This window comes from Trichomycterus rosablanca, chromosome 15 (assembly GCF_030014385.1).
Source record: "Trichomycterus rosablanca isolate fTriRos1 chromosome 15, fTriRos1.hap1, whole genome shotgun sequence".
Classification (NCBI taxonomy): Eukaryota; Metazoa; Chordata; class Actinopteri; order Siluriformes; family Trichomycteridae; genus Trichomycterus; species Trichomycterus rosablanca.
The window spans coordinates 26157736-26185733 of record NC_086002.1 but is presented as its reverse complement, the minus strand read 5'-3'; the positions used below and the strand labels follow the sequence as shown (position 1 = coordinate 26185733).

The 27998-nt window shown below is 38.1% G+C and overlaps 1 protein-coding gene, 1 long non-coding RNA gene and 9 other non-coding genes across 11 annotated transcripts; all 11 read left to right on the top strand.

Moving 5' to 3' along the window:
* Position 1: 1 nt before the first annotated feature.
* LOC134328435 (uncharacterized) lies at positions 2 to 5015 on the top strand. The gene is made up of 6 exons (XM_063009531.1): positions 2 to 296; positions 2087 to 2290; positions 2540 to 3585; positions 3674 to 3743; positions 3830 to 4004; positions 4850 to 5015. The coding sequence occupies exons 1-6, from the start codon at positions 2 to 4 to the stop codon at positions 5013 to 5015; spliced, it is 1956 nt and encodes a 651-aa protein (XP_062865601.1).
* Positions 5016 to 8500: 3485 nt separating this feature from the next.
* On the top strand, positions 8501 to 10405 carry LOC134329125 (uncharacterized). Its single transcript, XR_010014781.1, has 4 exons — positions 8501 to 8591; positions 9383 to 9425; positions 9714 to 9762; positions 9926 to 10405. It is a non-coding gene; the product is annotated as an uncharacterized LOC134329125 (long non-coding RNA).
* A 3406-nt stretch (positions 10406 to 13811) lies between these two features.
* On the top strand, positions 13812 to 13884 carry trnam-cau (transfer RNA methionine (anticodon CAU)). Its single transcript has one exon. It is a non-coding gene; the product is annotated as a tRNA-Met (tRNA).
* A 539-nt stretch (positions 13885 to 14423) lies between these two features.
* On the top strand, positions 14424 to 14496 carry trnam-cau (transfer RNA methionine (anticodon CAU)). Its single transcript has one exon. It is a non-coding gene; the product is annotated as a tRNA-Met (tRNA).
* A 344-nt stretch (positions 14497 to 14840) lies between these two features.
* Positions 14841 to 14913, top strand: trnam-cau (transfer RNA methionine (anticodon CAU)). Its single transcript has one exon. It is a non-coding gene; the product is annotated as a tRNA-Met (tRNA).
* Positions 14914 to 15430: 517 nt separating this feature from the next.
* Positions 15431 to 15503, top strand: trnam-cau (transfer RNA methionine (anticodon CAU)). Its single transcript has one exon. It is a non-coding gene; the product is annotated as a tRNA-Met (tRNA).
* Positions 15504 to 15756: 253 nt separating this feature from the next.
* Positions 15757 to 15829, top strand: trnam-cau (transfer RNA methionine (anticodon CAU)). The gene has a single exon. It is a non-coding gene; the product is annotated as a tRNA-Met (tRNA).
* Positions 15830 to 16057: 228 nt separating this feature from the next.
* Positions 16058 to 16130, top strand: trnam-cau (transfer RNA methionine (anticodon CAU)). The gene has a single exon. It is a non-coding gene; the product is annotated as a tRNA-Met (tRNA).
* A 510-nt stretch (positions 16131 to 16640) lies between these two features.
* On the top strand, positions 16641 to 16713 carry trnam-cau (transfer RNA methionine (anticodon CAU)). The gene has a single exon. It is a non-coding gene; the product is annotated as a tRNA-Met (tRNA).
* Positions 16714 to 17266: 553 nt separating this feature from the next.
* trnam-cau (transfer RNA methionine (anticodon CAU)) lies at positions 17267 to 17339 on the top strand. Its single transcript has one exon. It is a non-coding gene; the product is annotated as a tRNA-Met (tRNA).
* A 554-nt stretch (positions 17340 to 17893) lies between these two features.
* On the top strand, positions 17894 to 17966 carry trnam-cau (transfer RNA methionine (anticodon CAU)). The gene has a single exon. It is a non-coding gene; the product is annotated as a tRNA-Met (tRNA).
* Positions 17967 to 27998: the final 10032 nt, after the last annotated feature.

Sequence of the window (27998 nt, the reverse complement as noted above, 5' to 3'; positions counted from 1 at the left end):
AATGCAAGCCAAACTACTTTTGCCAGCCACAACAATACAGTCAATTATTGATGAGTTTCAAGAGGTCCATAGCAGTGGAATGAAGCAGGTGTTTGAAAAAGTAGAGCAGAAGCTGACAGCGTTAAACATTCCCAAGGATGAAATACAGAACATAGTCAAAGAGCTTGAACAAGAGGATCTTTTGACTATTCACAATAAGGGTGCTTTAAGATCAGACAGAACGAGGAAAACATATTTCAAAGAAAAATGTGATTATGTTGCACCTGCTCAGATGTACCTAGGAACAGACAAAAGTGGTAAAGAACGCTTTTGTCAGTATGTCCCACTAAAGGACACACTCTCTGCTTTGTTTAGGCAATCCGCTGTGAGAGCCCAGTATTCACAATCAAAAATACATTTCCACAGGGATATGGTTTTAAATGACGTTAGTGATAGCAGAAACATAAAAACAAATGTCATTTTAGGGGAATCACCCTCTTCTGTATCAGTTATTCTGTACCAGGATTCATTTGAAGTGACAAATCCCCTAGGCTCTGGCAAAAAGAAACATAAAATCATGGCCATGTACATGACACTTATGGAAATATTGCCACATAACCGTTCAACTGTTGACCCAGCCCAACTTGTTTTGCTTTGCAGAGAGCAGGATTTTAAGTCTTTTGGTCAAGATAAAGTATTTGCCTCTCTTATTGTTGACTTAAAAGACTTAGAGGATTCGGGATTTCAGCTGGAGGATGGCAGCAACCGGAGGGCTTCACTGATTGCCATATGTGGTGATAATCTTGGTTCCCACTGTATTGGTGGATTTACTGAAAATTTTAGCACTAGCAAAAACTTTTGTAGGTACTGCTTGATTGACAGGGAGACATTTGCCAAATCACCCCTTGCATTTGGCCCAAAAAGAACACCTGCAAATTATAATGCAAGTGTTCAACAACTGACCTCTGACAATGATATAATAGATGGAATCAAGTTTGATTCAAGTTTCAATTTACTGAAGTCTTTTCATGTCTGCTCTGGCCTTCCTCCATGTCTTGGGCATGATCTTTTTGAAGGAATAGTAGCCAGAGATTTGGCCCTGTACATTGAATATTTGGTAAAATCTGAAAAGCATTTCACCTATGACCAGATAAATCGGGCAATCTCACAGACAAAACTTTTAGGCAATGATTATCGCAATCAACCATGTGAGATAAAGGAAAATGCTAAACAGCTCAGTGGTTCGGCAGTGCAGAATTGGTGCCTTTTACGTCTTTTACCAGTCTATGTCAGCAGGTGGATTAAATGTCCTCTTGAAAGTGAGGTTTGGCTGTTGTGCCTTAAACTAAAGGAAATAGTTGAATTAATCTGTGCTCCAAAAATTCATGTGAATGAGGTTGCCTATCTGAAAGTGTTGCTAGAGGAATATACTGTATGTATTTGCGCAAAAGCATGTTCCCTGACCACTCTCTCAAACCAAAGCATCACTACTTGTTGCATTATCCTGACCTTATTCCTTAAATTTGGACCACTGATACGCTTGTGGACACTTAGGTTTGAGAGCAAGCACTCCTATTTCAAGGAATGTGCCCGGAAACTTCACAATTTTTTGCACTTAAGTAAAACTCTGGCAGAAAGACACCAGCTTCTGCAGTCATACTTAGGTAGTGGTCAGTTGTTTCCACCTCCCATCCAGGTTGCTGGTGAAGCAAATGAAATTGATGAACAATCATACAACAGGGATCTACAGAGTGTGCTTAAGTCATCTGATATTGATAAACACAAAACTTTAGAGGTTTCAGCAGTGGTATACAAAGAAACAAAGTACACCAAAGGCCTTGTTGTTGTTCTAGAGCACACTGGTGACACTTTGATCTTTGGGAAAATATCACTGATCCTCATTGATGATAAACAGGTGCATTTTGTTGTTTTGGTACATCACTCAGTCTTCTTAATTGATCTTGGAGTCTACTACCTGTGCAAGTCAGAAAGTAAATATGTGTATATTAATGCAGATAGTCTGCAGGACTATTATCCACTGCCAGTGTACAATGTCATGGACCTCCCTGTTGTTTGCTTGCACCATTCAGTGTGTTCTTCATTTTAGGTATGGATGTCGAATGCATTCAGGAAATTCAGAGAGCCCTACCTGAACTGGACCATGAGAAGTTGATGGTTGTTGTTGAATACCTTTCATCAGTGGTTGGAGTCACAAAGAAAGAGGACCTAGCCTATGTTGAGAAGGATGACTTGCAGCATCATTTGACCCCAATACAGTGTCGTAAAGTCATCCAGAATTTTAAACAAAAAGGTTAGAAATATAAATGTAAAAGAATGTGATGATGGATATTGTAAGAGTCATCTGCCTAAATGCAGTTTGAGACACAAAAGCTTTAAAATGGTTTTATGATTGGTTCATAATGTCACTACTAGGTTTCCATGTGGTCAGTGTAGTCGTATTGCAAAATAGCTCAAAGCATACCAGTTATTTTATTGGCAGCATGTATATACTGTAAATAACCAAAACCTGTAAATATATTTTGTTTCCTTGAATTTAAAGATCTGAATGATCAAGACACTGGTTACAGCAGTATATCTGAACAGGCAGGGCCCCTATCTTCCTTGGACATATTAATGACAGATGGACATGTCCAAACATCAAATCCTACATTACCTGACTATCCTGGATCCTCTTTTATAAAAACACAGAACTCATGGCTTAGCCAGTTAGAAATTCCTTGGGACAAGATGCCTGCTTCTCTCACACTGGCTGTATCAAGAGGGGAGAGAGCTAACCCTGCAGATAGAAGAGCCATGGTGAGAACTGTGGTGAGTGCCATGCAGAATCACTGTCCAAACCCAAACAGGGCTGCCTGTGCAGAGGTAGCAAAAGAGATTGTGTCAAAATATCCTTTGACCTTCGCAGACACCACAGAGGAAGGAGAACAATTGGGAATAGGTTACTATTCACTTGTTAATCAGCTTAAGACAAGAGTTGAACATGTCAACCGCTACAATGTAAGTGACAGAATACGGAAACCAAGGACAATTTCAGAAACGGGTGATGGTAGCGCTTCCACTAAAACAGTGCGGTGCAACGTAGACAGCTACGGCTGCATAAACTGGCAGCCAAAATGTCTCCCAGAAGGAGAGACAGCTGACTCTTTAGAAAACAGAAGAAAAACTATGGTAGCCATATTTCAGTCTGCTGGGCCCAGAGCTGTAGACATGCCAGACATTGATAAATCAATGAGTTTGACATATATTTATCAACGGCACATGATAAACACTTGCCCTCCTCCCAGTATCTCTGAGGTTGAAGAACAGTGGCCTTTCATCTTTACAAAAAGAGGACTCTGTGCACATTTCAAAACTCTCACAGGAATTGATATCTGTGATCGACTTGCCGACGCTCTGCAAACCAAGGGGAAGAGGATCATTAACTTCTTTCAAAGACAGATACAGAACAGAGACATTCAAAGTCTTCTGCATGACATTGACAGCGACACGACAGCCATGCAACACAACCGGACTGGTATCGCAGTGATGCTTCTTATGATGAAACACTTCATTGAAAAAGAAGACTCCATCTTCATTTTGATAGAGGTAAGTAGGCAAATAGTCCTGTAAATCTGATTAAACATAAACTAAGTAAATTTTAACATAGTATAACCCCATGCTTTGTGTTTTAAAGACATGTGCAACATCAATGTCCATCCAGAAAGACATGAATCTACCAGCTACACCGAGACTGATCATGCTTGGTAAGAGGAAGCTTTCTATCTTGAGAAAGGTTTGTATGTAACATTTAGACTATGCCTTTTAAATGTGCATTTTTTTTATCTGTTAGGGAACACATTTCTCACTGCAACAGAGTGGATGGTCAGCATTGAGGGAGAAGTGGCCTTTGTTTTGGAAGAGCACTTGGGTTTTACAGACGCCTTGTCTGTGTTTTTTGGATGCTTTTATGTTTTCAACATAGAGTACCAGGAATCTGCGTGTGCAACACTGGAATTCATACAAAGGTAAGTACATAGCTTATTTTTCTCCAAACATTGGCGTTTGCTAAGTTTGGCATGCATGTCATTGTTAGTTTACATGAGTCACAAGGGATGTACTTTTTCACTTACTCTGAGCTATAGTTTGCCATGAATTTTGATCTTCTGAAATAAAGGGTATTCATCACTAATACTTTTGCTGCCAAGTTTGCCAATTGGATGAGCTGTGACATTCAAGTGACATTCAGTTTACATTAATTGAAATTGAGTTCTGGGTGAAATTACCATTCAATTAACATTCAGCCTCAATCACCAAACTATAGTCCAACACACCAAATTAGAGGGACTGTGAGGCCATGGTTTGGTGAATGAGGCTGAATGGGTGCTGTGCATCTACTGTAACATTGGTGTTTTTTAAAATAAAACCATTTATGCAAAAATGATTATTTCAAAAAGAGTTACTGCAATATAATACATATGTAATACATTAATTTGTAAGGGATAATTGTCGCCAAGGTGTCCCGTTACACAAAAATATTGGACAATTCTTATCCTGCTTATACCCTAGTTGTTATACATTTGTTTAGGCAAGCATGTTAGTCGACAAAGGAAACATTTGGTTCAGTTTAAAAAGAAACTAACCTGTTTAGTACTACTTTTGTTTGTCATGGCCAAGGTTAATTTTGGTTAGTTTGCTTGGGTACAATTGATCCCAATGTTGTTAAGCATAAATGCTGTAGCTTTCTAGCTGTTTCTACCAGCCAGTCAAAAAAGTGTATTTGTTATGAGCGATGTATATACAGTAATTAATTGAATCATAATATTGATCATGTATTGAGTGTTTTTCTCCATTGCTTTTATCTTGTCTAAAGATTCTTTGTAAGAATAAATCCTGATGAAGGAACAAAATGCACTGCTAGAACTGGGGTCAGTCGTAAGACAGGAGAGATGGTGAAGAGGAAGGTTGCAGTAATTAACAACAGAGTATCATCTTTCCTTCGCCAGCTAACCGAGTTCGAGTGGAAGAACTTGGATTAGGTAAGTAGTACTGTACAGTATATGGTCAGTTTCTGCAACCCCAAATAAGAAAAAGTGGGATGGTGTGGAAAATGCATATAAAAAAACACAGTGTTCCTTACATTTACTTTGACTTTTATTTCATTGCAGACAGGATGAACCTGAGATATTTCATGTTTTGTCTGATCAACTTCATGTCATTTGTTAATAAACATCCATTTTTGCATTTCATGTTTTTCTGTAATATGAATTAATGTTAAGTTAATGCACATTGTGTAAATGTGTTGTTTTAAATGCATTTTAAAAGTTGCATGCATTAAAGTATGTTTTTATTAAAATGTTTTTAAGGAAATTCTGTATTTTAAGCATTTGCAGTGATTTAAATAAACAATTTGATATGTTGCAATAATTGTCTGTGTGGATTAAATAGTAGTATTGTGTAAGATATAAGTAAAATAAGTACTATTTACAGGTTTTAAGAGTTTTTAAAATTTTAAATAATAAGAATTTAACAAATAATTACAGTACTGTACAGTTAACCTAAGTTTTTACTGTGGTGTTACTGTAAAATGCAATTACAGTAACATCAAGTTACTGTAAAAGTAAAATACAGTTATGGTACTGTAAATTTGAATTACGGTAACTTACTGGCAACAGTGTTGCCAGTAAGTTACCGTAAAAACCCTTTGAAATGTCTAACAGTGTAGCCATGTTCCTAGCATGTGTTATTAGCCATGTTCCTAGCTTGTGTTACTAGCCATGTTCCTAGTGTTAGGTTTTTCAGAACAAAGACGTACATTTAATATGGGAAGTTTTACGGCATTTTCCAAGTTTTACGACATGCATGCCGCATGGTCTATTGTTCAAAATGGCGGCCATGATCTCTTGGCAGAGGGCGGAGCCTGGGCCTCTTTAGCACATTTCATTGGCTCCAACAGCCGCGGCGGAGGAGGAGCCTAGACTAGTTTAAAAAAGAACGGCGCGGACAGAAGAGCTCTCTTTCTTACGTGGTTTTTCTAGACTGCAGGAGGAAGGTGCGTCGGTTGGCTTAGCTCTGATATATATTCCCAGATCATTTTTACACTTAATAAAGTGTTTTAAAGAGTACTTTCTGGACTTCCCTACTGCTTTCTTCAGGACCTTTTTGAACCAAAAGATTCATCCTAACAAATGGTAGCCAGAGGATGGTTCAAGAGGTCTGAGAATTGCATCAGAATTAATTCAGCTGACTGAGGTAAGACCAGGAATTCTGAAAAATCTTTTGTACTCAGTACAAGGCGCGCGCCTACTTAAGGTAAACAGACGTTCTCTGTATATATATTAGCTGCATTTATTATTTAGCGTACTGAGTGTGAAAGTGAATCTCAGAATCCGTAAGTGTCTGATTAAATTACTAAAGTATCATTAGATAGTTTAAAACTGTGAATATATGTTGGAGCTAAAAATGTGTGTTTCCTGATATCTGAGTTCGAACCAAACCGGTTAAAATAAATGGTAAAGGCGCCATGTGTTCGGCAGCGGCTGGGCCCGGGACACAATTGAAGGGAAAGGACGCTTGTCTGTTTTGGTAACGAAGCGAACCTAATTCGAGTGTAATAAATTCTAACGAATTCGTCTGTTTCGGTAACGGAATTCGGGTAATTTTATTATTAATCTCAAAGGAGTCTGGCTGTTATGGAAACGAGACTCGGCTAGTTCGTCTGTTTCGGTAACGGAATTAGCCTAATTCGGTCGTTCTAAATTCTAACTAGCCTGTCTGTTTCGGGAACGGGGCTGGAATAATTTGATTACTCTAAAATTCTAAATTCGGTTCGATAAATAGTACATCAGGAGTTTTGTTTGTCAGTAAGTCTCTGTGTATGTTTGTCTGTGAAACCGTGTGCTGGATGCGCAACGTGGTTTCTTTTGTTTGTCGGCGCCATTTTGTTTCTTGAGAACGCAGCGTGTTTTCTGTCTGTCCGCCATTTTGGCTCTGTCTGTCCACCATTTTGGCTCTGGGAGAGCTGAGCGGGGTTTTCTGTCTGTCCACCATTTTGGCTCTGGGAGAGCTGAGCGTGGTTTTCTGTCTGTCCACCATTTTGGCTCTGGGAGAGCTGAGCGGGGTTTTCTGTCTGTCCACCATTTTGGCTCTGGGAGAGCTGAGCGTGGTTTTCTGTCTATCCGCCATTTTGGCTCTATGTGAGCAGCTTGCCGTATCTCTTGTCCATCGGCTATCTTTGTCTTTGTACGCCTGGATTGGGTAAGTGCTGCAGTTAATTTTATAATCAACTCTATTTTTATAATCTTAAGATAACTGTGAGTTAAGACAAGTATTTGTTATGGTACCTTATTAAGTGTGTTTTAAGGTAGATAGCGTTCTTAAACTTTAAGGTTCTTAAACCAGGAAAGGGGGTACTTAGAGTGGAATTCATCCATGTGTGACATAGGACATTTTCACACATAATTAAGGAAAATCTCCTTAATCAGAGTTGTTATAGTGAATAAGATTAAAATTATGTGAGTAACACAGCGCTTGTTAGTCGTGATAGGAGATTTGCTGGGTGTATTGGTGCATGTATTATTGAGAGATTGCTATATTGTTTCTTTGTTTAATGTATGGGGTACACTGTAAAAAATAAACATTTTTTTACAGGTTTTCCCAGTACATTTTTACAGTTTTTCCCTGTATTTATAAAAGACAGATTTTTTTTGTAAAATTACAAGAATAAACTGTATATTGAAAAGTGTCATGTGATTTACCATAAAAAATCTGTATAAATGAAATACATAAAAAATCTGTTTTTTAACAGTTTTTAGATGACACTTTTAACAAAACTAACTGTAAAAATAAAGTAATCTTCATTGACAAAAATAGCAGAATCTTCTGTAATTTTCAAAAAAAAAACTTTTGTTATGCCGATATATCACTGTCAAATAAATAAAAATACTGTTAATAATGCATTTAAAAATGTACAATTGCAAAAAAAATATGTGATCAAAGAAAGAAATATTTAGTAATTTTGCATTTCTTAACCACTACTTTATATACATAAATTGGAAAAACAAAGGTATTGCCTACCTTATTAGACAGGCAACAATACAATTTAAACAGATTTTAACTTTTACTTTATTTATGCATTTGTATTAATTTAAAGATTGAATTGTTAAATAAGTGCATTTATACAAACTGTGTAAAACCATAGTCAAATTTAAAACGTTATTAACTGTGATTTATTCTCACATTTATAATATTTAAATCAAGCATAATTTACCCATCCCCACATTCACAGGAAAAATGTATTACAGTTCATCTGTGCAACATGTTGGGTGCACATTCCAACCAGAGCACCACAGATATAAAATGATGCTCTAATTTACCAGTTACACACTTTTGAGTGCCTGTTGGTTTTGCATAAAGAATATATGCTGGTGTGACACAAATCAATTACATTTTAGATTTAAACATGACTGCATTGTGTTTATTAGTTAACTTAACTTAGTTGCTTTATTTCCCTGGAACTACTTAATGCAATAAGTTTATCAGGTGAAACCGGATATGACGCACCGGGGATTACGCAATACATCGTGAAGGCACATTGTGTTTCAATGGCATCTCAGGTAATGTGAAGCTTTACAAAATCTTTTTCCATATGTCTAATTGCATGCTAATCATGATGTTTATCTTATTATATTGTTTAATATAGCTCTTTAGTTGAATAATATTCAAGTTTTATTGCTGTACATGCTTTATTTGTTTAAAAATGCTAACGCTAATTCGCGCGTGCTAATGCTAACGGCGGACCTGCTTATAGTGATTTATTTATTAACATCTTTCCAGGGATTCTGTGAATAATATTGAAGTCTTGAGGCAGATTTGACTAGATTGCCGTTGGCTGACTGTATATTAAGTCCGGCTGCGCTGTGTGTGATAACGTTGCATTGCCGTGGTGCTAGCTAGTGCTAAGCTAGTCAAGTTCAACAGCCAGTATTCTCAACTTGTGGCAGTAAGATTCTTTCCCGAAAGGTAAAAATGGCTTAAATTACTTAATGCAGAAATATATTAGAAGAAGGTAGAAAATAAAAAGATGTGTAATATTTGCTGTGCCAGTGCATTAAAAAACATGGACACAACCTAGCTAGCTAGCTAAGATGTGAGCAGGCAGCTCGAGCCTGAGGGGAACTTCATGCTTTTCGTTTGGCGCTCACGTTCTGCACAAACTAAAACAAAGTGATTCTGTAACGTTAGTATCATTACAAACCTGAGTTTTGTGACTGTTATCCTGGAAAGCACACACATGTGAACAGTATTGGATAATCAATGAATTTGTAATGTTAAAGTCTTTACTATAGAAATAATATTTTAGTTATTTACAACAAAATAACTGATGTCTTGTATCTTCTGTTTACAGATGGTTGGAAATGTGTAGTTGCAGTTGGACTGACCTTTTACTGGTAATTTTTTTTCTACATTTTATGCTAAATTGAAGAATATTGAGCTACTTTTGACTGAACACTGAGTTAAGTTTAGATTAAGTGAAGAAGAAAAAATGTGGAAATTCTTATTATTTATTCTGTTTGGTTCTTTTACTTACTTTTTAGTTTTATGTATTTTATGTCTTTTCTTTTTTAAGCTGGTAATTTCTTTATAAATATTTGTCTTGCTGATTTTGATTTCCTTTAGTTTTCTTTAGTAATTTTTTATTTATATATCATTTTAATAGTATCCAATTTCATCTACAGTTTAGGATTCCCCCAATCACGCAATACCATCAGCGCTAGGAGGGTGAAGGTAAGCACAAGTTTCCTCTGAGTTGTTACAGCAACCACCCCATCTTTTACGTCTCAGTTGAAATAAAGGTTAAAGTGAGATGTCAGATATGTTACGTCCTAAATGGAAATTTGTGTACTGTTAAGTTCAAGAAAGTGATTTCCCCCAGCCTGTTCCATTGTAGGATGGTGATATGGCTGCAACTGAACGGAAGATTGAGGAGACTGTTCTGGGGATCTGTGTGACTAGAGTTGAGGGAGCTGAAGCCATGGACCCACCTGCCAATACTGGAGTGGTATTAGACGGTGGTGTGGTTCTAGAAGACCTGGGCAGTGTGTTCCTTGCCTTTGCAGTTCGGGCTGATTTATGCCATATATATTTATAACCTTATGATTTAGAACTTGAGTTACCCTCCTACATTCAGATACACTTTTGATGTACTCCAAAAACTGTTTCTGGAACTAGATGCTAACAAACTGTCTCATAAAGCTCAATTACTAAATATAAAGCTATTCAGTGAGATGTAGTCCATACTGAGTATTACACTTGTGACGTACTGTTTATCGAATTCCACTGTGGTTGCACTTTCTGAAAACTTTAATGTTGGCACTGACTTTTGTACATAATTCAGATTTGTTCAGAAGTGTTTCATGCCCATGTTTTGTAGACATTTCACTTAACTGTATGCTGCTTTGTTAAACATTTTCCATTTAAATGAATTTTGATTGGACTTATTGTATGCTGTATTGTGTTAGACATCTGATTTTTACACTGATCAGCCATAACATTAAAACCTCCTTGTTTCTACACTTACTGTTTATTTGTGTGAAAATTATTTGGGTCAAAAATAGCTGAACTGTGGTGGATTTTGATCCATTTTGAAGCTGAAATTAACAAAAGCTATTTATATACTGCATTTATAAAGTTCTATATATGTTCTAAAGTTCTATGTAACATGTAACAGCTGCAAAATTTCACAGTATTATGCAGACAAATCTTAACCTACTTAAAATTTTTGTATTTTGTATATTTTTTTAAATGAAGAATAACAATTTAAAAATACAGTTAACTTATGTTTTAGAGAAAGAAAATGCTTTTATTTTGACAGTTTATTAATGTATTTAGATAATAAAAAAAGACAATTTAACAGATATTTTTTGCAATACCTCTGACAGTTCATTTAAAATTGGGCTTTTGCTAAGTAAAATTACATGTTTTTTTTTTTGTTTTATATGCAAATATTTTGTGAAAACAGTAGTAATTATCTGTACTTAAACTTTTGTTTATCATTTATAAAGATAATTATTCTGTTTTTTTAGAGGTGTATGACACTGTTCTAACAATTAATATATGTTGAAAGTAGAAGATTTCATGAAATTATAGGACAATTTCCTGTAAAATTACAGTGATAGATGTTAATTATGGTAAATATAATTACCGTTTTTTTACAGTTTATCTCTGTTTTAAATTTTACAGTTTTTTTCCTGTTTTTTTACAGACATTCTCTGGCGCCCCTGCTGCCAGAAAAATACCGTTTTTTTACGCTTTTTTTTTTTACAGTGTAAGCCTTTGATGTACCAGTTTAGTTACTGTGCCTAATCTAAGCCTTTGATGTACCAGTTTAGTTACTGTGCCTAATCTAAGCCTTTGATGTACCAGTTTAGTTACTGTGCCTAATCTAAGCCTTTGATGTACCAGTTTAGTTACTGTGCCTAATCTAAGCCTTTGATGTACCAGTTTAGTTACTGTGCCTAATATAAGCCTTTGATGTACCAGTTTAGTTACTGTGCCTAATCTAAGCCTTTGATGTACCAGTTTAGTTACTGTGCCTAATATAAGCCTTTGATGTACCAGTTTAGTTACTGTGCCTAATCTAAGCCTTTGATGTACCAGTTTAGTTACTGTGCCTAATCTAAGCCTTTGATGTACCAGTTTAGTTATTAGTTACTGTGCCTAATATAAGCCTTTGATGTACCAGTTTAGTTACTGTGCCTAATCTAAGCCTTTGATGTACCAGTTTAGTTACTGTGCCTAATATAAGCCTTTGATGTACCAGTTTAGTTACTGTGCCTAATCTAAGCCTTTGATGTACCAGTTTAGTTACTGTGCCTAATCTAAGCCTTTGATGTACCAGTTTAGTTACTGTGCCTAATCTAAGCCTTTGATGTACCAGTTTAGTTACTGTGCCTAATCTAAGCCTTTGATGTACCAGTTTAGTTACTAGGGGTGTAACGATACACTCTGCTCACGATTTGATTCGATTCATGATACTGAGTTCACGATTCGATTTTCTCACGATTTTTTTAAAAGTGTAAACAGTGCAAAACAATGCACATTTTCTTGTACATTTTTTAAACAAAAAAAAAAACTTCTCCCTTGCAATTAAAGGTAATTACCAAGAACAGAGTACTTTACTGTAACCTAACAGGTTTACCAAATTTAAGTTACTTATTGCCATCTTAAATTGAAAATCAAAGTAATCAAACAAGCTCATTGAGCTGAGCTGAGACTTTAAACAAATTTTCTTTGTTGCTTGAACTAATGTATTAACAAATTACATGTAAAATAATTTACTAATGTAAAAAAAACATTGTGTCAAATGTTTATTATTTAAATGGCTTTATTTATATACTCAACATGGAACAGAGTGCTACAACAATAAATTATAAAATACAAAAACAAAGACCCATCTCAATTAGACCAAAAGGTCTGATTGTGTATATTACTTGTAAATTTGCATCTAGAGTGAAAGAACCCATCAACAAAGCATCACTCAACAAAATATAAATGAAAATGTGCAAAAGGAAAAGCAGCATCCAGGTGACGGTATTTGTAAGTATTTAGTGAAGATTGGCATTCAGAAAAACCGAGCTCATCTTTGAGGGGTTGATCCTGTTTCTCCTTTCTGTTATGATCTGCCCTGTTTTGGAAAAGATTCTCTCTGAGGGGACAGATGTTGCTACAATACACAGTGACATGTATAAGATGTGGGTCTCAGTGGGTCTGAACTTCTCTGTTAAAGTGGTTCCTCGTGTCCAAACTTTACTGTTTCCTGTCACTCATTTTCCTCACCTTTCCAGCGTGTAATGTCTGGCTACGTAAAGCGCAATGTAAAACTTCATCAAGTGCTCTCTGTCTTTCTCTCTCTTTCACTCCCTCCTGTTCATGTGCACGCTGTCCGTGTGTGTGTGTGTGTGTGTGTGTAACCCCGCCCCTCCTGCTCAGTGTAAACACACAAACGTCACCACGCATCTTGACCAATCACGTGCGGCTTTAACGAAAAAAAAAACCCCAGAAAAACAAACGAATCGGCTTCGGATGCTACCGTTCATTTTAAAGAGCCGACTCTTAGAGCCGGATTGTTCGCGACCGACCCATCACTAATAAATTACAGAACGCACGTGCACTCGTACAATCGCGCAGAAGTCCACGATGCACATCGCTACATTTTTGCATCGCGAAATCGTAAAACGATGTATCGTTATACCCCTATTAGTTACTGTGCCTAATCTAAGGCCAGTTAGCAGACTGGTTTTATGTCATTTTAGTGACTTTCATCAGCACTGTAAATAGAACAGGTAGTGAACATACACTTACAGACAGAAGGGTGTGAGTTTGATTCTCATCCAGTTTTTGATGCTTACATTTAGGTCATGAGTTTGATCCTCTCACTGGGCAAGACCTTTGAGGGACCAGTTTAGTTGCTAAGCTTAATCTAAGCCCAACACTGTAAATTGAACAATTAGAGAGCCTTCTTACAGTCAGAAGGGTGTGAGTTTGATTCTCATCCAGTTCTTGATGCTTACATTTAGGTCGTGAGTTCAAGGCAAGGCCTTTGAGGGACCAGTTGAGTTACTGTGCCTAAACTAAGCCCAGTTAGCAGACTGGTTTCATGTCATTTAGTGACTTTCATCAGCACTGTAAATAGAACAGGTAGTAAACATTCATTTACAGTCAGAAGGGTGTGAGTTTGATTCTCATCCAGTTTTTGATGCTTAGATTTAGATTCTACTTTTCAATATTATATTCAATTTAATATTATATTCAGATGTCTCCACATGTCTTTTTCAGCCTCGTTAGCGCAGTAGGTAGCGTGTCAGTCTCATAATCTGAAGGTCGTGAGTTCGATCCTCACATGGGGCAAGGCCTTTGAGGGACCAGTTTAGTTACTGTGCCTAATCTAAGCCCAGTTAACAGACTGGTTTCATGTCATTTAGTGACTTTCATCAGCACTGTAAATAGAACAGGTAAACATTCATTTACAGTCAGAAGGGTGTGAGTTTGATTCTCATCTTGTTCTTGATGCTTACATTTAGATTTTGCTTTTCAAAAATGTGCTTAAACTTCAGCCAATGAAACGGTCAGATTCAGATGTCTCCACATTCCTTTGTCAGCCACGTTAGCGCAGTAGGTAGCGCGTCAGTCTCATAATCTGAAGGTAGTGAGTTGGATCCTCACACGGGGCAAGTCCTTTGAGGGACCAGTTTAGTTGCAGACTGGTTTCATGTCATTTAGTGACTTTCATCAGCACTGTAAATAGAACAGGTAGTAAACATTCATTTACAGTCAGAAGGGTGTGAGGTTGATTCTCATCCAGTTTTTGATGCTTAGATTTAGATTCTGCTTTTCAATATTATATTCAATTTAATATTATATTCAGATGTCTCCACATGTCTTCGTCAGCCTCGTTAGCGCAGTAGGTAGCGCGTCAGTCTCATAATCTGAAGGTTGTGAGTTCAATCCTCACACGGGGCAAGGCCTTTGAGGGACCAGTTTAGTTGCAGACTGGTTTTATGTCATTTAGTGACTTTCATCAGCACTGTAAATAGAACAGGTGGTGAACATACAGTCAGAAGGGTGTGAGTTTGATTAAATTTTTTTATGCTTAGATTTAGATTCTGCATTTCAATATTTACATTTATTATCTAAACTACAACTACAAAAACTGCCAGATTCAGTCTAAACATGTTGCTGTCAGCCTCGTTAGTGCAGTAGGTAGCGCGTCAGTCTCATAACATCATAGATTCTGCTTTTAAAAATGTGCCTAAACTTCAGCCAATGAAACAGTCGGATTCAGATGTCTCCACAAGCCCTTGTCAGCCACGTTAGTGCAGTAGGTAGTGCGTCAGTCTCATAATCTGAAGGTCGTGAGTTCGATCCTCACACGGGGCAAGGCCTTTGAGGGACCAGTTTAGTTGCAGACTGATTTTATGTCATTCAGTGACTTTTACCAGCACTGTAAATATAACAGGTAGTGAGCATTCACTTACAGTCAGAAGGGTGTGAGTTTAATTCTCATCTTGTTCTTGATGCTTACATTTAGATTCTGCTTTTCAATATTGTGCCTAAACTTCAGCCAATGAAAAGGTCGGATTCAGATGTCTCCACATGTCTCTGTCAGCCTCGTTAGCGCAGTAGGTAGCGCGTCAGTCTCATAATCTGAAGGTCGAGAATTCGATCCTCACACTGGGAAAGGCCTTTGAGAGACCAGTTTAGTTGCAGACTGGTTTTATGTCATTTAGTGACTTTCATCAGCACTGTAAATAGAACAGGTAGTAAACATTCATTTACAGTCAGAAGGGTGTGAGTTTGATTCTCATCCAGTTTTTGATGCTTAGATTTAGATTCTGCTTTTCAATATTATATTCAATTTAATATTATATTCAGATGTCTCCACATGTCTTTGTCAGCCTTGTTAGCGCAGTAGGTAGCGCGTCAGTCTCATAATCTGAAGGTCGTGAGTTCGATCCTCACACGGGGCAAGGCCTTTGATGTACCAGTTTAGTTACTGTGCCTAATCTAAGCCCAGTTAGCAGACTGGTTTCATGTCATTCAGTGACTTTCATCAGCACTGTAAATAGAACAGGTAGTAAACATTCATTTACAGTCAGAAGGGTGTGAGTTTGATTCTCATCTTGTTCTTGATGCTTACATTTAGATTCTGCTTTTCAAAAATGTGCTTAAACTTCAGCCAATGAAACGGTCAGATTCAGATGTCTCCACATGTCTCTGTCAGCCTCGTTAGCGCAGTAGGTAGCGCGTCAGTCTCATAATCTGAAGGTCGTGAGTTCGATCCTCACACGGGGCAAGAACTTTGAGGGACCAGTTTAGATGCAGACTGGTTTTATGTCATTTAGTGACTTTCATCAGCACTGTAAATATAACAGGTGGTGAACATACACTTACAGTCAGAAGGGTGTGAGTTTAATTCCATTTTTTTATGCTTAGATTTAGATTCTGCATTTCAATATTTAAATTTATTATCTAAACTACAACTACAAAATCTGCCAGATTCAGTCTAGATATGTTGCTGTCAGCCTCGTTAGCGCAGTAGGTAGTGCGTCAGTCTCATAATCTGAAGGTTGTAAGTTCGATCCTCACACGGGGCAAGGCCTTTGAGGGACCAGTTGAGTTACTGTGCCTAATCTAAGCCCAGTTAACAGACTGGTTTCATGTCATTTAGTGACTTTCATCAGCACTGTAAATAGAACAGGTAGTGAACATACACTTACAGTCAGAAGGGTGTGAGTTTAATTCTCATCATGTTCTTGATGCTTACATTTAGATTCTGCTGTTCAATATTGTGCCTAAACTTCGCAGTAGGTAGCGTGTCAGTCTCATAACCTAAAGGTCATGAGTTCGATCCTCACATGGGGCAAGGCCTTTGAAGGACCAGTTGAGTTACTGTGCCTAATCTAAGCCCAGTTAACAGACTGGTTTCATGTCATTTAGTGACTTTCATCAGCACTGTAAATAGAACAGGTAGTAAACATTAATTTACAGTCAGAAGGGTGTGAGTTTGATTCTCATTCAGTTTTTGATGCTTAGATTTGGATTCTGCTTTTCAATATTATATTCAATTTAATATTATATTCAGATGTCTCTACATGTCTTCGTTAGCCTTGTTAGCGCAGTCGGTAGCGCGTCAGTCTCATAATCTGAAGGTCGTGAGTTCGATCCTCACACGGGGCAAGGCCTTTGAGGGACCAGTTTAGTTACTGTGCCTAACCTAAGCCCAGTTAGCAGACTGGTTTCATGTCATTCAGTGACTTTTACCAGCACTGTAAATAGAACAGGTAGTGAACATACACTTACAGTCAGAAGGGTGTGAGTTTAATTCTCATCTTGTTTTTGATGCTTACATTTAGATTCTGCTTTTCAATATTGTGCCTAAACTTCAGCCAATGAAATGGTCAGATTCAGATGTCTCCACATGTTTCTGTCAGCCTCGTTAGCACAGTAGGTAGCGCGTCAGTCTCATAATCTGAAAGTCAAGAGTTTGATCCTCACACGGGGCAAGGCCTTTGAGGGACCAGTTTAGTTGCAGACTGGTTTTATGTCATTTAGTGACTTTCATCAGCACTGTAAATAGAACAGGTGGTGAATATACACTTACAGTCAGAAGGGTGTGAGTTCGATTCAATTTTTTATGATTAGATTTAGATTCTGCATTTCAATATTTAAATTTATTATCTAAACTACAACTACAAAAACTGCCAGATTCAGTCTAGACATGTTGCTGTCAGCCTCGTTAGCGCAGTAGGTAGCGCGTCAGTCTCATAATCTGAAGGTCGTGAGTTCGATCCTCACACGGGGCAAGGCCTTTCGGAGACCAGTTTAGTTACTGTGCCTAATCTAAGCCCAGTTAACAGACTGGTTTCATGTCATTTAGTGACTTTCATCAGCACTGTAAATAGAACAGGTAGTGAACATACACTTACAGTCAGAAGGGTGTGAGTTTGATTCTCATCCAGTTCTTGATGCTTACATTTAGATTCTGCTGTTCAATATTGTGCCTAAACTTCAGCCAATGAAATGGTCAGATTCAGATGTCTCCACATGTCTCTGTCAGCCTCGTTAGCGCAGTAGGTAGTGTGTCAGTCTCATAATCTGAAAGTCAAGAGTTTGATCCTCACATGAGGCAAGGCCTTTGAGGGACCAGTTTAGTTGCAGACTGGTTTTATGTCATTTAGTGACTTTCATCAGCACTGTAAATATAACAGGTGGTGAACATACACTTACAGTCAGAAGGGTGTGAGTTTGATTCCATTTTTTTATGCTTAGATTTAGATTCTGCATTTCAATATTTAAATTTATTATCTAAACTACAACTACAAAAACTGCCAGATTCAGTCTAGACATGTTGCTGTCAGCCTCGTTAGCGCAGTAGGTAGCGTGTCAGTCTCATAATCTGAAGGTTGTGAGTTCGATCCTCACACAGGGCAAGGCCTTTCGGAGACCAGTTTAGTTACTGTGCCTAATCTAAGCCCAGTTAGCCGACTGTTTTCATGTCATTTAGTGACTTTCATCAGCACTGTAAATAGAACAGGTAGTGAACATACACTTACAGTCAGAAGGGTGTGAGTTTAATTCTCATCATGTTCTTGATGCTTACATTTAGATTCTGCTGTTCAATATTGTGCCTAAACTTCGCAGTAGGTAGCGTGTCAGTCTCATAACCTAAAGGTCATGAGTTCGATCCTCACATGGGGCAAGGCCTTTGAAGGACCAGTTTAGTTACTGTGCCTAATCCAAGCCCACTTAGCAGACTTTCATCAGCACTGTAAATAGAACAGGGAATTTACAATCAGAAGGATGTGAGATTTAAAGAATCAGTTTTTTGCCTCATGCATGATAGAAAGCGTGCAGCACAGCGTTTTTATTTCTTTTTGGATCAATAAAGTATCTATCTATGGAGGACGAAAAATGACATAAGTATAAATAAATAAATGCACAAATAAATAATGCAATAAATAAATAAATAAACTAATAAATACATTTTCGTCATGAAAAAGGACATATTTAAATAAATGGCTTGAATCTATTTTTATATTTCCATTAGGGCTGTCGAAGTTAACGCGATAATAACGCATTAACGCAATCTCAATTTAACGCGATTATAAAAATTAGTGCCGTTAACGCAAATTCTAGTTCATGTTGAGACTTGACTGGTAGAACAAACGTTTTAATGTCGGACTTGCCACCGTTTTTCATTTGCGGTTTGTTAACATAATGTTACCGAGCGTCGTAGTGTCCTAGTAATGCACTTGCATAATAAAGAAGCTGCCAGTCCTCCATTCACGTAACGCTAGGACGGACACTTAAAAATCCTCCTTTTGGAGTGAACTGGTTTCATTTTTGATCAATATTATTTACCATTGGCTCAGGTACATGTCAAAACAAATGCTTTGTATTTCATTGGTTTAACAGCCTCATTTCACTGCTTACAGCGCTACCACTGGCCAATCGGAGAAGGTCCGCCCTCTAAATGCTAGTCTGTGATTGGGTGGTTGAATTTCGCCCGCCCTCTCTGTTTTGTAAACACCGCTACCTGAGTCAATCACTCAGCTCTCATGATCAGGAACGCGGTGAAAATGCCAAAAAGTTAACTTTTGAGGCAGCGATGAACGGACCTAAATATGAAAAGACACAACATTTAGTGAGTCAAACAGTCATTTGTTATATAATTCTTGCTTAAATTGGTCAAAAACTCTGTTATATGGGTTCTGGATTCATTCTGTGTGTTGCAGTAGCATGTCCCCCTGTTCCTAATATGATGTCCGGCTTTTTGGGGTGTAATGTCCTCCTTTTTGTTACTATGAATCTGGCCACCCTAGTCTAAACACACTCAGTTCGTGAAACGTCCATTAAACCACTGGATAGTATTACTGCCTAGTATGTGAGTGAATAAAACAGTTTTCTCTTGTCCCAGCAGTTTTTAACATCAGTACATTTAGCATAAAATGTGTTCACCATTTTAACTGTAACATTTCACTTAAAAATCCTTGTTTTCTATAACATTTACACAGATTTTTTTTATGCGATTAATCGCGATTAACTATATGAAATTCTGAGATTAATCGCAAATAAAAATTTTCATCGTTTGACAGCCCTAATTTCCATACATCAGATTTTATTGACTACTTTCTGTTTGGCCTGGAAAGAGTAACTGATGGTTTAGTTCAGCTCAGTGCTGATATGGATGTGGACATTGACCCAACTGTGTTAGACAGTCTTCAAGAAGTCGCCCGCCAACTTCACATTCTCTCAGAGACAGAGGAAGTGAACGTTGGACGTCCATCCTACATTTTACCTCTGCGTATAATCACCGCAGTCACGCCATCTGCACTTTAAAAAAGCTCGCTCACGCTACCCACACTTCATTTTTTACTGCGAAATGTTGGCCAACTGAAAAGTATGAAGATGAAAAGTATGAGCATGTACAGCACTCAATACTTAGTTGGGGCTCCTTTTGCCTGGATTATGGCAGCAATGCGGCGTGGCATGGAGTCCATCAGTCTGTGGCACTGCTCAGGTGTTATGAGAGCCCAGGTTGCTCTGATAGTGGCCTTCAGCTCTTCTGAATTGTTGGGTCTGGCGTATCGCACCTTCCTCTTCACAATACCCCATAGATTTTCTATGGGGTTAAGGTCAGGCAAGTTTGCTGGCCAATTAAGAACAGGGATACCATGGTCCTTAAACCAGGTACTGGTAGCTTTGGCACTGTGTGCAGGTGCCAAGTCCTGTTGGAAAATGAAATCTGCATCTCCATAAAGTTGGTCAGCAGCAGGAAGCATTAAGTGCTCTAAAACTTCCTGGTAGACGACTGCGTTGACCTTGGACCTCAGAAAACACAGTGGACCAACACCAGCAGATGACATGGCACTCCAAACCATCACTAACTGTGGAAACTTTACACTGGACCTCAAGCAATGTGAATTCTGTGCCTCTCTTCCTCCAGACTCTGAGACCTTGATTTCCAAAGGTAATGCAAAATTTACTTTCATCAGAGAACATAACTTTGGACCACTCAGCAGTCCTTTTTGTCTTTAGCCCAGGCGAGACGCTTCTGACGCTGTCTCTTGTTCAAGAGTGGCTTGACACAAGGAATGCGACAGCTGAAACCCATGTCTTGCATACGTCTGTGCGTGGTGGTTCTTGAAGCACTGACTCCAGCTGCAGTCCACTCTTTGTGAATCTCCCCCACATTTTTGAATGGGTTTTGTTTCACAATCCTCTCCAGGGTGCGGTTATCCCTATTGCTTGTACACTTTTTTCTACCACATCTTTTCCTTCCCTTCGCCTCTCTATTAATGTGCTTGGACACAGAGCTCTGTGAACAGCCAGCCTCTTTAGCAATGACCTTTTGTGTCTTGCCTCCTTGTGCAAGGTGTCAATGGTCGTCTTTTGGACAACTGTCAAGTCAGCAGTCTTCCCCGTGATTGTGTAGCCTACAGAACTAGACTGAGAGACCATGTAAAGGCCTTTTCAGGTGTTTTGAGTTAATTAGCTGATTAGAGTGTGGCACCAAGTGTCTTCAATATTGTACCTTGTCACAATATTCTAATTTTCTGAGATACTGAATTTGGGGTTTTCATTAGTTGTCAGTTATAATCATCAACATTAAAAGAAATAAACATTTGAAATATATCAGTCTGTGTGTAATGAATGAATATAATATACAAGTTTCACTTTTTGAATGGAATTACTGAAATAAATCAACTTTTTCATGATATTCTAATTTTATGACCAGCACCTGTATGTCTAACTGTTTAAAAAACTAAAATACTCTCTTTTGTAGATTCAGGTTACACTCGCGACTTTGAACTCAGGAAGTGAGAGATTTGGAGGAGCAGTTGAAGGCTGCATTGAGTTAAAGTGAAAGTGAGCTCTTCGGTTTATGTGGAGAGAAATATAAAGTTTTCTAGATAATCACGGTGAGTTTGTGAATATAAAGTTGTAATATGTAAATGTTATTAATCCGTATTTGATGGAGAAATGTTTAGGATCGATTTTATTAACACCGTTATTTAGGCGTGTCAACAACAACACGGAGATTTTTTACACTTTAGTCTTCTGTGTTTTACTCTCATCCACACGAACTCACAAACCCACGATTAATGAAAACAGGATAAAGAGATTTCTGAAAACTGCTTCTTTGTTTTCGTCTGGTTTCATAAATACAGCAGATTAACTATTGGTATGTGGCGTCTTATAACATATTATATTATAACATATAATTGATTAATAATGTTTATAGTGGTGTATGTTTATGGGGTTCTATAAAGCATTGAGTTAATAAGAGTAATATAGTAGTTATGAGTAGTAGAGTAACAGAACAAAAACGTGACAGTAAAGAAGAGGGAGCTGTAAATTGCAGCGGTGGTTAAAATATTACGCTACTAATGCAAAAAAAAAAAAGAGAGATTATTAATCAGTAATTATTATTCAGAATAATATAACAATAATAAAATACTATTCTAGGTACTCAACACAGGGTAATTACAGGCATTTTAGAACAGACATACTGTAAAATATTAACTGTAAATAATCATAATTACTCATAATAATCAATTTGTTTTTGCTATTGATGTATCTGGAAGTTTTATATGAAATATTGTATTCAGTAACCTCTGTTAGAACATATTAAGTTAGTGAGTGAGATCCATTTCTCTTCAACTGGTAGTTCTGTTGAAGATATTTTGCTAAGGGCCAGTATGTCCCCTTGGGGCATTCTCACATCTGGGTTGCATTATTTGTGAGGCCTTGCTGGCGCCATGGGTAATGATGAAGACTGTGTCTCATCTATAGGAGATGGTTGATTAATGTATACAATCCTGGTGCCTGGTGACCCCTGAGGAGATCAGATTTCTGTTGGGGTCGCATGGGGCAGTAGGCAATCTAGAGCTAATGTTTTTGGTAGACAAGAGGCCACAGCACTCTTTCTTTGTGTTTGAATGCTATTGAAAACAGATGTGCTGTATGTAAATTACTGGGGTATTTAAACCTAAGGTTGGCGTAAGGAAAGCAGAGAGCAGCAGATCCGAACACAAGCTCTCTCCGGACAAAGCCAGGCTGTCCGAGCGACACTGCTATTATTCTATAATAAACTTCTTAATTACAAATAAGCTGTGTCAACGGAGTCGTCATTTCCTCATCAAACACCTCATCGCTAAAGCAAGACAAAAGACACTTCAAAATGGCGCCCAACGTGGGGCACTGATGTGGATACTTCACCACTGATGACATAGCGACATCAGGTGAGCGTTCTATTTTTTGTGATGATAGGGCGTGAGCCTGTGTGTTGTAATCTGTGGTGTTTGGCTGCACTGAAAGATCTGGTGTGAGCTATGAGGTGTGGACGGTGGAATGATGCTTCGTCTAAATTTGAGGTTTATTGCATAGTCAACTTTGCAATAATGGGGGGAAATATAATTAATAAGGATAGACAAGGAAAAAGTTTAAGTAGAAGTAAGAGAAGAAAAAAAAAGTGTGTGGAAAGCCTTAATTAGTAACGGTTACAGTGTGTTAATACGCCATGCACGTTATAAAGTACAGGGCCCAATTGGCTTTATAAGCTGTAAGACATGAGTTTTAACCATTGCGTGAAAAGTGGCTAGATATAGTTGTGTTGTAAACTTTGCAATGAGGGGAAAAGAGGTAACATGGGAATAGAGATGATACAGAAGGAAAATAAGTTTAAGAAAAGAGTTGAAGAGAAAAAAAAAAAAAAAGAAGAAAAATAGCCTTCAGTAATAGCGATTAAGATTACTAATTGCGCCACGTAAGGGAATATTGCACAGGCCTGTTTAGCATTATTAACGGTAAATCGTGAGTGTTAGTCTCTTGTCGTTAGGAAATTATAAGGTGAGAGTTAATTGAAGGTAAGGATTAAGAGAAATAGAGAAAATAAGTGGTAAACACAGAGGTAAATAAGAGGAAAGTGAAGAGATTCAAGGTAACAAAGGAGAAGTAGTTAAACAGGAACTAGGAAAAAAGAGGATTTAAAATGAGTAAAGGAGAATAAATGAGTGTAAGGAAGAAGCATGCGTTAAGGAAAATATGAATTAGTTGACTTTAATATTAGGATTTTGTGTGTAAGAGCTTTAGGTCTATGTGTGTGCGTTTGTGTGTGTGTGAACCCCCTTGTGTGATAAGAAGAAGGAGGGGTGTTATGTGTGTGTGGTGTGTAAGAGCATGAAGTTGATTTGTGTGCATTTGTGTAATGTGTGGCGCCTGTCTTAAGTGTTAGTGTGTAATTATTGCATATGCATATAGGTGGAGAAAGGAGGTTTAGTAATTATGTGTACAGTTATTTTGTCTTTTAATAATAAAAACACATGAGCCCTTGAAGAAGATTTGTTTTATTAAGTAATAAGTAATTTTAATAAGCTTCTTCAAGAAGGACAGTTAATGTTAATTAGTTAATGATAATTAATGAGCTTTCTTGGGAGGTTAAATAAGTGAAATAACTCATGAGCCTCAGACATAAGAGGACATTGTGTAGTTAAAATGCATAAACTCCCAAAGAGAGACATAGTGTTTTTAAGAATGGAGAGATATTATTAGAGTGGAAACTAGATGTTTTATGGATGAAGTATAGTGTGAAATTGTGGTTTAGTGCTTAAATGTGGACAACATTAATTGTAGATGAGGTGTTGTTCGGTAGAGGTATATAATTAAATATTATTGTAATTATTATGTGTTATAAGAGCTTATGAATTCCTGTCTTTCTTATTCTGTGTGTGTGTGAGAAAAGAGATGGTATAATCTATATGATTATTGCTGCCACTGGATGTGGTTTGGTTTTAAGATAAAGTATGTTTGAAGTTGAGTTTTTGACACCACATTGGAAAAGAGGTTTAAAGGATGAGGAGCAGATAGCAAAAGTTAAGATAGCAGAAGAATAGAATGTATGTAATTGAGACTTGTAGTTCAAGGAGTAAAATTAATTGTAAAAGAGTTTAAGATGACCTAATTAAGCAGGAGTTAATTTAAGAAAAAACTAAAGAAGGTGTGTAACTGCAATGCTTAGCTGTTGTGAATGCAAATGCTCGAGTGTGTAAAAGTTTATCGAAGTGAAGGAAAAAAACCTGAGAAAAGTTGTGAATTAATAGAGTGCTGTTTAGTAAAAGACTTTATAAACTTTGCCCTGTCTTCTGATTCCTGTGTGTTCATATGAGACGACTACAAAGTGGGTTTCTGTGAGCAGAGGAGAAGGAGGGGTGATTCTCCCCTTGTGTGTGCTGATGCAAAGTGGCGGTGCAGTTGTACAATAAGGACTGAAGTGTGATGACATCATTCATCTAAATCAGGCCAGTGTTCCTGTTTATTATCACAAACTCTGCTATCCAATACCTGCATTCTAAGTGTATTTTATGATTATTATTCATCTATTTGTGTATACAAGAGTATATGTATTTGTTTATACCAAATGATTAGAGAGCAGAGGCTTGGCAACAGACTGATCGTTCATAGGAATATACTAAACTTTGATTGCTAATGTGAGTTTTACTGTCTGTGCATGATTTCTGATCTGAGCTGTGTTGGGGTTTGATATTGAGACTATTTGTTGGTTTAAGGTGAAAAGGTGATTGTTTGTTGCAAATAGGAATATATTTGATGATAGTTGGTCCCTTGTGGGAGTGTGTGAGTTTGAGTTTCATAAGGGATAGGACTTTCTTTTATTTGGGGGATTAATTGAGTGAGCTTTTGCTTACAATTTGATAAATTCTTTAAGTGTTTGGTTATTATAATAGGAGATACTTAGTGTTGTGGATGGTTGTCACCTTTGGAGTTGGCAAATTCATTTTGGGTTTTATTGACTGTGTCAAATCAGTTGCTTATGAAATAAAGGAGTGGTAATTGAAATAGTTTTAAGTAGTTATAGTGATTAGTCTTATTTTTGCAATAAGGGTACATAAGGAAGTCATTACAATGTCGGAGAAGGACGCTAAAATTGCGAAGGTTATTACTCCTGTTGATGTGATACAGAAGAATAACTCTTTAGTTAAAGGCATCCCAAAGATGATGGAGAAGTGGAATAAGCGTTGGCCTGAGATTAACCAACCTTGGCCATTGGAGGGAACGTTTAATCCAGATGTAATTAATACAATGCAGGTGCTTGTGTCTACATATAAAGCTGATCAAAAGAAGGGTAAAAAAGGCGAAAAACGTAAAGAAAAAAGACAAGAGGAGCTTGGCATTCTCCAGTTGTTTGAGAAGGAAGGGCAGAAGCGGATGAGAGCTGCAAAAGAGAAGAGAGACAGAGGTGCAGAAGAAATAGAAAAAAGCACAAAAGAAATAGAAAAACGAATGGCGGAAATCAATGTGCCTTTTTCACATGTGGACTCAGTAAAGAAGCCCCCTCCCTATCAGACGAAAGTGAAATTTGAGGAGGTTTATCCCCAGCTCCCAGTGATCAGTCAGGAGGGCAATTATCAAATCAGAAATGAGGATGATCGAATAATAGAAATGGGACAAGCGGAAACAACCATAAAGATGTACCCAAGTTCTAAAAGTAAGAAGAAGATGACATCTTTGAAAACTGAGGGTAAGCTGAGGACCAGGAGGATGGAATTTGAAGATGATGAAGATCGAAGTGATCTGGAGGAGGTCATGGGAGGATATGACCCTGCAGTCAGGAAGATATTGGCTAAAGCGGAAAAGAGAGGAGATAAAACAAGGAGGAGAGAAGACTCAGGAGATGAAAGCTCTAAGGAGAGTGAAAATAGTGATTCAGATGGTCCTATGTATTCAAGAGGGTTTTTTCCTGCAACATCCAGCACCAGAATTGAGGACAAACAGAAGGCTTTAAGACAGGTGGGGAAAAGTATAGATCAATGTCTTTCATGCCTGGAGGAATCCACTAATCCGGAAGGCCGGAAAGAGCTGGAGGAGCAATTAAGGGAATTGCAGATACAGAAGAAAGAGTTGCAGAAAGAAGACTCCAAACAAGTGGACAGAAAGTATGTGTTGCGTTCAAGAAAAGGGAAGTCACTGGAGAAGATGTGTCCAGTGGTCATCCGAGGACAGAGTTTGGAGTACAAGCCTTGGCAGAATACAGATATGTCAGATATACTTGAGAAGTTGCCTACTCTTCAGGATGGAGCACATCCTTGGATTTCAAAGCTGGAAGAGATTATGGTGGGGACACAATCGGCTATAGGAGATATTAAGAGACTTTTAGCTAATCTCCTTGGGGTTCCAGCCATGGAGGAGCTTCTACAGAAAGCAGGGCTTAATCGATATGTGGGGACTGCTGTGAATGACCCGGAGTTGTTTTCTGCGAATAGAGGTCGAGTGTGGAGAGCGCTAAGAGATACGTTTCCGACAAATGTGCATCCAGATAATATTCTCATTGAGCCATTGGGCAGGGAAGAAAACCCGAGGGCATATGTCTCGAGAGCCCATCAAGTGTGGAGAAATGTCACAGGAAATGACCCGGACTTGAATCGAATGGAGCAATCAATTTTGCGAGCTAAAATACAGAAGGGGCTGCCTTTGCCGGTGAGGAGTAAGCTAGCAGAGGTGGTTGGTCTTGGAAGCATGGAAAAGGGTGTCTATGCAGATCATATAGCCCACCAGGTGGAGCTATATAGGAAGAAGGAGTATGATCAAAAAGAGCAGGACCAAGAAACCCTTAGAAAACTTAACCAAATACAATTGGTGGATAATAAGAAGAAGGAGAAGAAGCAGGCTGTGGTTATACAGAGTCAGTCTCAGCAAAATCCACCTTTGCCACAAGTACAGCCGAGCCAGGCTCAGCCTCAACCATCTCAGTCATCATCAGTGGTTCCAGTTGTTTCTTACCCACAGCCATCGTTTGGTCAAGTGCAGACCTGGAGAGGAAGAGGTCGTGGAAACCTAGGAAGAGGAGGAAGATTTAATCCATATTTCCAACAGTCTTCGGAAGTGTGTTTTAATTGTGGACAGTTTGGTCATTTTGCCAGGGAGTGCAACAGGCCAGGAGGAAATTTCAGAGGAGGAATTCTCAGAGGAAGAAATTTCCGAAGAGGAGGATTTAGGGGCCAACCGAGGTCTTTTGAGGGACCTGTGAACCCTTACAGGGGCCCGGAGCAAGGATTTTAGAGGTGCCCAGAGGACCCAAAAGGGGGGTGTCAGCTGGTAGCATCAGGGTCGGAGAAAGATCCGACAATAGAGGTGAAAGTAAATAATAGACCTTTGGAAATGATGGCAGATAGTGGAGCGGCTTTCACCTGTATTCGACCTGAAGATGCTATACATCTCCCTATGTCCAATCAATGGATTAGGACAATTGGGTTTGAGGGAATAAAACAGCTGATACCTCTTACAAAACCGATTGAGCTTTGTTATAAAAATCTGAAGACTACAATACCTATATTGGTATCAGAACATACACCTATTGCACTTTTGGGAAGAGATGCTTTGTGTAGATTGAACTGTACGATAAAGTGTACACCTGACGGCTGTCTGGTGGAGGTGCCAAATGATGT

Coding starts and splice junctions, on each gene's coding strand:
- LOC134328435 (XM_063009531.1), top strand. CDS start 2: ATGCAAGCCAAACTACTTTTGCCAGCCACAACAATACAGTCAATTATT. Junction 2,291..2,539: donor CCAGAATTTTAAACAAAAAG/GTTAGAAATATA, acceptor TTGAATTTAAAG/ATCTGAATGATCAAGACACT. Junction 3,586..3,673: donor CCATCTTCATTTTGATAGAG/GTAAGTAGGCAA, acceptor TGTGTTTTAAAG/ACATGTGCAACATCAATGTC.